The 12,540-nt window shown below is 41.8% G+C and overlaps 1 protein-coding gene and 1 pseudogene across 1 annotated transcript in view; both read left to right on the plus strand.

Annotated features, from left to right (window-relative positions):
• The first annotated feature begins 761 nt into the window (after window positions 1–761).
• On the plus strand, window positions 762–9,285 carry LOC133132476 (organic cation/carnitine transporter 2-like; annotated as a pseudogene).
• Window positions 9,286–11,026: 1,741 nt separating this feature from the next.
• The window catches only part of LOC133132103 (solute carrier family 22 member 4-like), an 18,253-nt gene continuing 16,739 nt past the window's right edge, over window positions 11,027–12,540 (plus strand). Inside the window, exon 1 of the mRNA XM_061247275.1 lies at window positions 11,027–12,540. This exon is cut by the window's right edge and continues 6 nt beyond it. Coding sequence (XP_061103259.1) covers window positions 12,148–12,540 — 393 coding nt within the window. The 5' untranslated portion in view covers window positions 11,027–12,147.

The following is a 12,540-nucleotide window of genomic DNA, read 5'->3' on the forward strand; positions in this document are numbered from 1 at the left end:
ACATGTTGGTTACGTGCATCCAGTCCGCGTTTTCGTCTCCCCTCTATGATTATGATTAACGATTTTGGATTATCCTGTGGTCTGCGTTTGGGTTCTCAGAGCCGTACATAACAGCACGGGCCCTATCTCTTGGAATTTGCATTATTTGTGGCGGTAAGCAAATTTCATAGTTGAATTAAGTAATGAATTACCTAGAAAAACTGCTATGACTTTTCAAAAGGAAGCACTTCAGTAGCCTATCTTCACATGGGATTTGTCTATGTTCATGAAGACAAATCTGCGACTGTGCACTTGAGTTGTCTGCAGTGGCTCAGTAGAATTGCTATGTGCACTGTGGCCTGCTGTAAGTCATACTTGATGCATGAATCACTTTGGTTCACAAATGTTCACATGACACAGCAATAATATGGTCACACGAACTATTTACTGGCGCGGGGTGAAATACGCTACTTGACAGGAAACCCCAACGTCAATGCTTCAGCAGCAGCTGAAGTCAGTATCTCAGTTCTGTCTGACTCTGCATTCATTTGTGTTTACAATGCAAACGTCGGACTATACCACATTTCTGGAAGAATGGGGACTTTTTCCAAAAACTGATCGCATTACTCCTGTGTTTAAGCGTAGTTCCTAGCGGATTGTCAGGTTTGTCCATCGTATTCCTCGCTGCCACGCCACCGCATCACTGCGTGATACCACCAAACGCCAATATTAGCGCCGAATGGAGAAACTATTCTATTCCACTGGAAGAAGATGATGGGGAGATGCGGTACAGCAAATGCACCCGATACAAACTGGACGTAATAAAGCGTCTTTCAGACAACGGATCCGTGCCTGGAATCGACGTGAACGTCACTGAAATAGAACAAGAAAGCTGTAAGGATGGGTGGGAATACGACAAATCAATTTACTTTTCGACCATCGTGTCTGAGGTAAGTCAATAAAAGCGACTTACTGAAGAGGCTGGACGATTGCAGAAAAAGTAGCACATAACTGCGTCTCAGAAGTTGGGTAGGATCGTCATATACAGCTTGCATAGTAATTACGATTACACTGGATAAACAGAACACATTTTAATTGTAGTAATTCACATAAAATATGACCGCAGCAGATTTAGAAAAGGCAAGATGGTTTATTTTACACAATAAGATGTAAAATAACACAGTATTCAGTATTGTCCAAAATCATTCTGAATATTGCCAACACGTGTTTCATTCATTAAATAAAAAGTATAATAACATGTAAGCTACGTATGTTAAGTAAATGTCTAAATGTGTTCAGTAAATATGTGCTCTGTCCTCAGTGGGATCTGGTATGTAGTGATGCTTGGCAGGTCCCTATGACCACCTCCATATGCTTCTTTGGCGTCTTAACCGGATCCTTTTTCTGGACAACTGTCTGACAGGTAAAATAAACAAAGATACACGTTTGAAGAAAAACAGGCTTGTCTTGTAGCTAAATGTGTACTTGAGTTTGGGAAGCACTTGGTGCATAAATCAAGTGCGAAAGGTAACTAGTCAACTTTCTGACTGGATATCTGATTGACATCTATATTATGTAGAGGTACACTGAAAAGGATATGCTTTCATTCATAAGGCATTTTCAGAACTTTATAGGGCAGCAGAACATGCTTTTCTACCAGTGTGATTATGCCAAAATGATACTATTTCATAAATGATTAAATAATGGCAGGGATTAAAACATTATTTTCACTGACAAGTGTGTTCCAATGCATCAACTACATTTTTGAATGTTCAAATTTGTTTTCAAATCAAATTTTGGCAGTTGATTACCTATGGGTGCAGATGGGGCAGCCTGTAGCATAGTGGTTAAAGTAAATGACGGACACGCAAGTTCGGTGGCTCTAATCCCGGTGTAGCCACAATAAGATCCACACAGTCGTTGGGCCCTTGAGCAAGGCCCTTAACCGAGGCCCTTAACCCTGCATTGCTCCACGGGAGGATTGTCTCCTGCTTAGTCTAATCAAATGTATGTTGCTTTGGATAAGAGCGTCTGCCAAATGCCAATAATGTAATGTAATGTACAGACGTAAACCTAGACACCAGTCATTCCAAAAGATTCCCTATGCCTTGCCAAGTTAATTCAGGAACAAAAGTTTTTTAAAGAAGTAGTTTTAACCAATGCATAGAGAGAATACTTAAAAATAGGTGCAGGGAGCTTTCTTTCACACTGTTTTATGTGTTTTTATTAGGTTTGGCAGGAAAATCGTTCTGTTTGGAACAATGGGAGTTCAGACTTTGTTCACATTCATCCAGATTTTCTCCACATCCTGGCTTATGTTCTCGGCACTTTTCTTTTTTGTTGGAATGGGTGGAATTTCTAACTTTGTGGCAGCATTTGTCCTAGGTAATTATGAGTCTGTGTTGTGGTTTCCTTTAAATATGTTAATTACTAAAGAATTGCTAAGTAATTGTGAAATATTTTGTTATTTTGTCAACTACATTTTCTGACCCCTCCTCTACCATTTTCTTCAGATAATAATGTTACTTTTGCTGGTCAGCGTCTCTTACAGCTGCAGCCATCCATCCATCCATCCATCCATTATCTTAACCCGCTTATCCTGAACAGGGTCGCAGGGGGGCTGGAGCCTATCCCAGCATACATTTGGCGAAAGGCAGGAATACACCCTGGACAGGTCACCAGTCCATCGCAGGGCACACACACCATTCACTCACACACTCATACCTACGAGCAATTTAGACTCTCCAATCTGCATGTCTTTGGACTGTGGGAGGAAACCGGAGTACCCGGAGGAAACCCACGCAGACAAGGGGAGAACATGCAAACTCCGCACAGAGAGGCCCCGGCCGATGGGGATTCGAACCCAGGACCTCCTTGCTGTTAGGTGACAGTGCTACCCACTGCACCATCCGTGCCGCCACTTAAGTTAAATTACAGAAGAAGAAAAAAAAATAAAAATAAAAAAATAAAAAAATAAATAAAATTCCACGATATTCTAATTTTTTGAGATGCACCTGTATGTGGGTGTATGCATGTGACGGGATGTGCATGCAGTGTTTGAGTTTGTGTTTGAGTTTGTGAGTGCACATTTATTTCTAACGGTGATATGTCTATACGACTGACATTTGCTATTAATTTGGGAGAGCACAGACAAGCATGTTTACCACAAAAACACACAATGTTAAGCCACTGCCGCAGTTAAGTCATTCACTGCAATGCAACAAAAAAAGTCTGTCTCAAGTGTTTTTGACTTGTAATAATACTTTTTTTTCTCTCTAAAGCACAAAAAATAGCATTTAAGTTATGGTTCGTTTGACAACCCCATAGGCAAATCCTGAAATTAGTCAAACTGTCTCACCTCATTGGCACCTCATTTGTCTTATTATGCAAATAAGTAATATAAATAACTGACTTATTGACTTGTTGTTTTTTGCAGTCTGGGCTTGGAACTTGAGCTTGTGCACACATTATTTATCAACGGACTCCTGTGCAGTGGTGCGGTACATACATTTGATAAAATGCCACAGAAGATGCAGACTTGATCATACACTCAAACCTGAATGAGATTTAATGCCAAGTTTGATAGTGTAGTACAGTATAGCCTCAAATATGAAAAATAGTTACACTGGTTACATAGGGTGGCCTGTAGCGTAGTGGTTAAGGTAAATGACTGGGACACGCAAGGTCGTTGGTTCTAATCCTGGTGTAGCCACAATAAGATCCGCACAGCCGTTGGGCCCTTGAGCAAGGCCCTTAACCCTGCATTGCTCCAGTGGAGGATTGTCTCCTGCTTAGTCTAATCAACTGTATGTTGCCCTGGGTAAGAGCGTCTGCCATAATGTGATGTAATGGTTCACAGGTAAGTGTACTTGCTCATGGGATGGGTGTGATAGCGGTGATGATTCAGGCATTCTTTGATAAATGTTTATATTTGTCCTTGGCTTCTAATTACATTAGCAGACGCTCTTATCCAGAGCGATGAAGTGAAAAACGTTCTGTACGATTGATGCTTCTCATTCACCTATTCATACACACACTCACACACCAATAGCAATTGGCTGCCATGTAAGGCACCAACCAGCTCGTCAGAAGCATTTTAGGGGTTAGGTGTCTTGCTCAGGGACATTTCGACACACCCAAGGCGGGATCGAGCCGGCAACCCTCTGGCTGCTACGCCTGAGCCAATGCCACCAATGATTGAGCTTTCTTCCAGTTCCATACACAAGAGTCTATGTCTGTGTTTTTCTCTGAAATTGGCTTCCTGTTCTCTATAAATGTTGTCTAAAGGAGCAGAAATTTTGACTCCACGCATTCGGACCATATACTCCACTCTGGGTGTCTCCATGTCTTTCGCCTTCGGTTGCATGATGATTCCGCTGATGGCCTTCTTCATCAGAGACTGGAGGATGCTGCTGATCGCCATCAACGTCCCAGGAGTTTTCTATTTCCCTCTTTGGAGGTAGGTGTGTGATGCAGCTTAGCGCCATGTGCCTTGCCGTGTAGTTCATGCATCACAGGACTGCTTTGCACAGGAATATATTTATGGCAAGAGCCATTCAGGTGGGTATTGGCCATCATTCGAGTATTCATTACTCCTGGAATATTATATTCCAACTTGATGTGCAGATCATTGTTCTGATATTGTTTCCCTTCAATGTGATGCAACTTATCTCATGGTGCAGAGCTGTTCCCTTACAGAACCACACCATGAAAATCTTTCTCCAGTACAGACTGACTTTGTGTTGGGACAGGTTCATCCCAGAGTCCCCCCGATGGCTTCTCTCTCAGGGCCGGGTGGAGGAGGCGGAGGCCATTTTGAGAGGTGCTGCCAAGAAGAACAGAGTCACAGCCCCGGAGGTCATCTTTCAACCTCTCCAGGTTCGGCTAATTTTACTTTTATACAAATGACAGTTGGCATTGATTATACTATCCAATCACAGCACCCTTCAGTTTTGAATGAGCATACTGGAGATCATAGAGTTCAGGGTTCCAGAAGTCTGCAAGGACATTACAGGGGGCTCTCCATGAGAACAAAATGAGGTGACAGTGAATGTACGCAGCATTGTCTTTTTTAGAATGGCTTCTTGGCCTGGATTCTCAGAAGCTCCATCAGTCTATTTCCAATGTAAAGAGAGGTAATCAGCAGGCAGTAGTTGGGGTTTTTCCTAACACTCCCCTGCCCAAACTCCAGCCAGTTTCTGGAAGTTTTTCAATTCTGGCCGCTTTCAAAGTGTCTCCGCAGCATATTCCTGGAAGAAAAATATTTGAGCTTCCTTGTTGTCAACCACTTACTTGCATCGGGCAGCTTCCATGGCTCTCTGTTGGTTAGCTGAAGGTTAATTTGATGTAGTGGGACCCAGGATTATGTGATTATTGCTCGATTTTGATGAGGCCAGCTTTGGTTGGGGAAATTGCTTCTCCATAAACTCAACTGCATCGGTGCCCTCCATCCTTCCACACATTCCTAATAACCTGAGAATTTTTGCGGCATACTCGGTTTTTGTACCCTGTTAAGTGTATTTAGATACTGCTTTGAAATTATATGAAATGAAAAAATAAGTTCTCTTCATTTCATGTGTAGGGGTCCTCGCACGGGCCGCCAAATAACGCAGGGATTTTACTCTCTACGAAACCGGGGCGCCAGTTAAACGTTGTGTAGCAGTATAACTGCAAAAAGTAATCAGTCTCATAAAATTACTATTATCAGAAATATCTAACCACAAATTTAGTATTTTAATTAATAATTAAAATAACCAATTTTAATGATTAAACATACCGATAACCTGAAGGTTGGAAGTTCTTCGAAAGACTGCTTTAACTCGGCTCTCATGTCTATGCGATTCCAAAACGGACACCGGGGTTTAATAAAATATATTTATTAAACACACATACAAACACATAACAGATAAACTAACGGGAAGTTAGTAAGGAAATTTAGTTGGGTATGTGTGTGTGCGTGTGTGTGGCGCGCGCAAGCGCGCGTGTCGCTAGAGTTCTGGGTGTGGTAATGAGTTAGAGTTAGCTGTGAGATGGGACTACTTGAGTAGTTTTACTCTATATATGCGCAAAAGACGGCGAATCAATTCACGTACATATATATGTAGCTAACCAAACACATTACAATGGTTGGATGGTAAATATTGAAACACAGATTCACAAAAACAGTTAAGACTAAACTAAACACTGGCTATGCCTGAATGTTTGTTTTCTTACTGAGTCCATACGCATTGCTGGATCCAAAAGACATGCTGTCCTTGTAGAAGCGGCGATGGTGCTGTGAATGGTGTCCGGGAGAGATGCGCAGGCTGGGGTGTTCCCGTCTTAGCGTCTTAGCAGCGTTGTCGTCTGATCCGCTGGTCCTTTTCCAGGTGTAAAAGTTCGTTGCTGTTTCGTTGTTGAGCTTTATTGGGGTAAACTGATGTAGCGTTCCGCGTACAACAATTTCCACTCACTATAGGCCACGTAGTTACCGCGAGGTAACTGGGTGTGTCTGTAGGCCTGGTAGTGCGCTGTGCAGCCTTCAGCCTCTGTCCGAGTCTCGGAGCAGATGAGCTGAAGCGAATAGCAAAAAAAAGGGTGCGTCGAAGAGGAGAAGCAGAAGAAGCAGAAAAAGCAGAAGAGAGATCCCAAGAACGTGTCTTGGTCTTATACGGGACCGTTTATTGCTCCCGCCATTACGGGATTGGCTGAACCAAGTTAGACGTCATTCGTGGTGGACGTCGCAGAATTTTCCTGTGGGAATGTGGAAGTTGTAGTCCCTACACATGACAGGAAAGGTACAGTTGAAGTTCTACTGCTTTCTGTATGTAGAGAAGTGAAAAACAAATGTTGAATTAATCCAAGCTTTGATCACTGATGTAGTGAGGCCTGAGTGTTGGTGCTTGTGGGCACAGTTCTGCGAAGCCTGCGGACTGTCAATATAGGCCAATGGTCTTATGCTAGACTGGCTGCCACAGGTCTGAAATGAGCTCTGTTCAACACTGAGATATCCAAGTTCTGACTGCGTGTGAATGAGAACCATCTCCATGTGATAATAAATATGAAATATGTTTTGGATAGTTGAAAGTTTTTTTATGACGCGTGTTACCGTAGGTAGAGCACAAGAGAGAAAAATTGAGCCGCCACAACATCCGTGATCTTGTGAAGTCCAAGAACATCCGCTGGATTACAATCATGCTGAGCTTTGTGTGGTGAGTGTCACAAAAGCATGGTCTTATACGCAGCTAAAAGGCAGCTGAAAGCCATGATTTGCTTTTGCATAACCCTTCGTTTCTGCAAACGTTGAAGGCAGATATAAATTGATAGAAATTAGTTTTCGATGAGCATCCATAATAACGCCATGAGCATTTTTTCTAATTTACATTTTCGGTGCTTTTGAGTGCCATAAAAACTTAGTCCCATTGAGGTCCATTGTATCAGAGTGAGCTGCAGCAGACATATAGAAAACTCCCTACATCGAACTATCTGGACGATAAATAGTACTCCTGGCTAAGTGTTTAATTTCATATTTGGATGAACTGCCCTTTGACGACGGTTCACCTCCTCCCCTTCAGGAGCACAATCTCCATTGGGTACTATGCCTTATCATTGAACACCTCCAATCTGCACGGGAACTGCTTTCTGAACTTTTTCCTCTCGGCGGCGGTCGAGGTCCCGGGCATCATTCTGTCCTGGCCCTTACTTCGCTCTTGCTCAAGGAGGTTGTGCCTCTTTGCCTCGCTGTTCCTCGGTGGAGCGGTACTACTGCTTACTCCGCTCATAGCAGGAGCTAAGTCAGTCTCACCAAGAGGTATTTTCCTTGGCACAGTGTCCCCTACAGGACACATATGTATTCTTGCAGCAACATTGCTTATGCAGGTCTCAACAGGCTTTTTTTTCCAGTATTGTCAAAATATACTATGAAATGATCATGATTATGGAGGACCTGAACTTTTTACTGAAACATTGAAGTTAAGTTAAACATATTTTTCTTAAATTTTTACTTCATTATTGTTCTTCACAGTGTTGTCTGTGCGGAGCTGTGTACAAACCCCATTGTTGTCTCAATATTTCGGATTTGCTCAGTTCAGCTATCTCTCTCTTTTAATTGACAGATCTGAGTTCAGTATCTATCGCACTGGAGATGATGGGGAAATTTGGATTCTCGGTGGCCTTCTGCATCGTGTACCCCTTCACGGCCGAGCTGTACCCCACCGTCCTGAGGAACACAGCGATGGGGGCCTGCTCCTCAGTTTCTCAGCTGGGCAGCAACGCTGCGCCCCACTTCCTCTATCTGGGTTAGTGAGCCTCGGTGCCAGCTCCCCTCTACCTGTCAACACCCAGATTTCACCAGCTCCCCTCCATCCGCCAGTGTCTCTCTTTACATAAGCACCGCACATGTTGGTCCTCCCTTAATGTGAGACCCATTTTAGAAGAAACATTTACATTACATTACATTTTAGTCACTTGGCAGACACTTTTAATCCAAAGCGACTTATAAGTGCATAGGTTATTCCACAAGTTAAAGCATCACATCCATAACTAGTAAAATACACATGAAGTGCTGTTCTAAACACAGTCATCATAAGTTGTTTTTTTTTTTTTTGTGTGGGTTAGACAAGAGGGATAGCGATATTGGAAAGGGGAGGGGGGGGATTCATTTGAATTTGTGTTTTGAATGTTGTACTTTATTTGCCTGACAGTGGGAAACTGCACGTTTTCCTTCCCTTATGCAGGAACCTATTACAAGTCCTTGCCATACATATTAATGGGGAGCCTCAGTATTTTGGGGGGGTTGGTTAGCCTCCTGCTTCCTGAGACCTATGGTTTGCCCCTCCCAGAGACCATCGATCACATGCAGACTATAAGGTAAGGCAGCCAGATCTCACAAATACAGGGACCTTATGATTTCGAATGCGTGTTGAATGAATGGTTCCTGTGTCCAGGATGGTTATGAAATGGGAGAGGATGGTTATTTAATATTTTGAATAGATAATTCATTTTTTCTTTTCCTTTTTTGTTTTCCTCAGGTGTAAAAAGACACAAAATCCAAATACTTTCACCAGGGATACTACAGCAGTGGAAAATTATTCAGTGTTGTAAATTTGATTGGATTACATCAACATATTGGGAATTGGATTACATTGAGATTGAGCTATTACTTTTCACAGAGTGAAAGATAATGGACCATCATTAAAAAAAACATTTTATACCGTCCTGGTATGTATTCATAATACTTTTATTTCGCTGCTGTCAGTGTTGAGTGAATTACTGGGTTCATCTCTTTTGGGTTTTATTGAACAATGACTAGCATAACATTAAATTGATGAGAACCTGAAAGGCTCTGAAATTACCCCCAAGTCTCCAATTTGAGGGTAACTTTCCAACTTGAGCACATTCCAATTTTGTACCACCCATAAAGTTATTCTGCCTTATGTCTTTATTTCCCACATTTAGTTATATTGAATTCAATTTGCCAGGTTTCCGCCAACGTCTAGATTGGGTTTAAATCTTCTTGGATTACTTTAGTCCACCAACACTCAGGTTGGGTTTGAATACATTTAGGGCTGAGCTCGGAAGGGGCGTTCCATGCATTTTATTGCAGTAAAGTTTATCAGTCTGTATGTATCAATATAATAAACAAGGAGCCTGATGACAGTAGATTGGATTGAAAGACTTATTAGTATAGCTATTTAAGCAGTAGGTCTTTTGTTCATCTGGCGTTTCTCCAATTTATGTTACCAACACCCAAAGTATCATATATCCTATCATACATCCATATTACATGCATACAGGCATACATGAAATAATAACATTTAATAATGAATTTTACACTTCTCATATTCACATTACCTTACATTATTGGCATTTGGCAGACGCTCTTATCCAGAGCGATGTACAGTTGATTAAACTAAGCAGGAGACAATCCTCCCCTGGAGCGATGCAGGGTTAAGGGCCTTGGTCAAGGGCTGTGCAGATCTTATTGTGGCTACACTGGGATTTGAACCACCAACCTTGCCTGTCCCAGCCATTTACCTTAACCACTATGCTACAGGCCACACAAAACAATCTTATAAATTGTGTTGTTTGTAAGGATTTAAGGAATATTTCTAAGTTATAGAATGACAGCTTTGTTTTTGCCAGATGAAGATTTTAAGGAGGAGTAAGTTATGGAAGTCTGCATAATGCAATACACAGTGGGTGGACACAAACCTTTAAGATTTTTTTCTTAACCAATGTTTTAACACTCCTTTCGGTCATTCGTTCACCGGCTCAGTGTGGCTCCACGCCTCACTGACGTAGGTCCTTGTTGAAGTTTGATCAAAATGCCCTTATTGAAAATCAGGAATGATGAAGTTTGATTTAAATACTTTCAGAATCATGTGCAAAAATACCCTTTCCTAAATGTTACTATATATCTCTATACTATATTTCAAATGCTGTTTAGTACTACAATGATAAGCCATACTGTTTGAAGAATTATTATTAATTATGTTAAAATGAATAAGTCAGTCATCTTGAGCAATTAGAACTGTGTGTCTGTTAAAACACAATGAGCTGCAAAGTACAGTCTGTTTAATGAAAGTGCAGAGAACACTTAATCAGGTGTTTACAAACCATGGCATTGGATGCGGCCTGTTTTGACTCTGTGATGCAGCCCAAGAGATGTGGGTCTTTTCAAAGAGATGTTTTGAGTTAGTGATCACCAGCTCAATTTGCCTGCGTCATTATATAGGCGAAAGGTTAAGACAGCTCAGCTTTCATAGAGTGACAGAAAATATTAAGGCGGGTTAAGAGAGACAATGTGATGATTTATGACAAATGATTGGTTAGCTATAATGTATAAAGACTAGGATACTTCCTACTGTTACTTTGGAATTCTCTGATCTCTGGAAGTTCTCTGGAGCGCACAGACTCCCCAGATTAATCTGTTTTATTTTTAACTAAAGATTTATAATGAGCAACTACTAAGTCTGAATATTTTTTCAACATCATTGCTGCCAAAACAACTTCACCTACGTAAAAGGTACGAGGAGGAAAAGAGACAAAAAATATTTCCTCAACATTTGGTGCCGAAACGGCACGGTCGTTCATTTGTGGTTGTTTGATTGGCATTTCGGTTAGCCTATCAGCTTAATCACACAATGCTTTGGCGAAGTGAGTCGGGCAGATCTCAGCGCTTGGGGAGAGAGCCAGACGAACGAATCTTTCATGGAGAGGCCTCGGCTCAGTTCGTTCATTCGAAGGATTCGTTCGAAAAGACTGTCCATCAGTAGTGCTCATGTTTTAGCACATTTTAGTGATACTGGTGACTCCACTGCTTTGGTGAAGGTGCTCCCAAATGCTCTTTTTAAACGTATTCAAATTAGTTTGCCTAGGGCCCCCAGCTCTGTTACGCAAAAATACGCTCAGCGAGCACTTTATTAGGTGTTTATTAGACTTCTGCTGCTGTAGCCTATCCGCTTAAGAGGTTTGATGCGTTGTGTGTTCAGCGATTGCTCTTCTGTATGCCACTGTTTTAATGTGTGGTTATTTGCGTTACTGTCACCGTCCTGTCAGCTTTGACCAGTCTGGCCCTTCTCTGCTGACCTCTCGCATTAACACGGGATAGTGAGTATGAGTGTTCTTTACTTGAGGGTAAATGGTAATGGTTGGCATTTATATAGCGCCTTTATCCAAAGCACTGTACAATCGATGCTTCTTTTCACCTATCCATACACACACTCACACACACCACCGGCGATTGGCTGCCATGCAAAGCACCAGCCAGCTCGTCGGGAGCATTTAGGGATTAGGTGTCTTGCTCAGGGACATTTCGACACAGCCAGGAAAATAAAAAGTGATTCACACTCTGCAACGGTTTGAAACGGCAATATTTCATTTGCATCCGGTCGGCATTCATTTTCTCGGAATGTTCGGAAGTATAAAGATGAAATTTGAAAACTTCTATGCCTTTCGACTGGAAGCACTTCAGTAGTCCATCTCCACGTATAATGTGGAGAAAAATCCAGCCACGTAAATTGCTTGAATGCCTGTGCTACAAGTCATACTTTTTCACATGAACTATTTATTTGGGTGAATATGCTGCTTGACAGGAAACACCCATGATTAAGATTTGGTTTTTAAAGGTTTTAAAAGCAGTAGCTGAAGTTAGTAACCTGTTTATTTTGGCTGCACACTGTTTTTACAATGTCAGCTCAAGACTATGACGAAGTGACTGCATTTCTGGGAGAATGGGGATCTTTTCAAAAATGGATTATGTTACTCCTCGGTATCAGCGTAATACCAAATGGGTTGTCAATGTTTTCCGTCGTATTCATCGCTGACACGCCAGCTCACCACTGCGTGATACCACCAAATGCCAATATTAGCGCAGAATGGAGAAACTATTCTATTCCACTGGAAGAGGATAATAGGGAGATGCGGTACAGCAAATGCACCCGTTACAAATTGGACGTAATACAACGTCTTTCGGACAATGGCTCCGTGCCTGGAATTGACGTGAATGTTACTGAAATAGAACAGGAAAGCTGTAAGGATGGATGGGAATACGACAAATCAATTTACGTTTCAACCATAGTG

Source organism: Conger conger, chromosome 7 (genome assembly GCF_963514075.1).
Source record: "Conger conger chromosome 7, fConCon1.1, whole genome shotgun sequence".
NCBI lineage: Eukaryota > Metazoa > Chordata > Actinopteri > Anguilliformes > Congridae > Conger > Conger conger.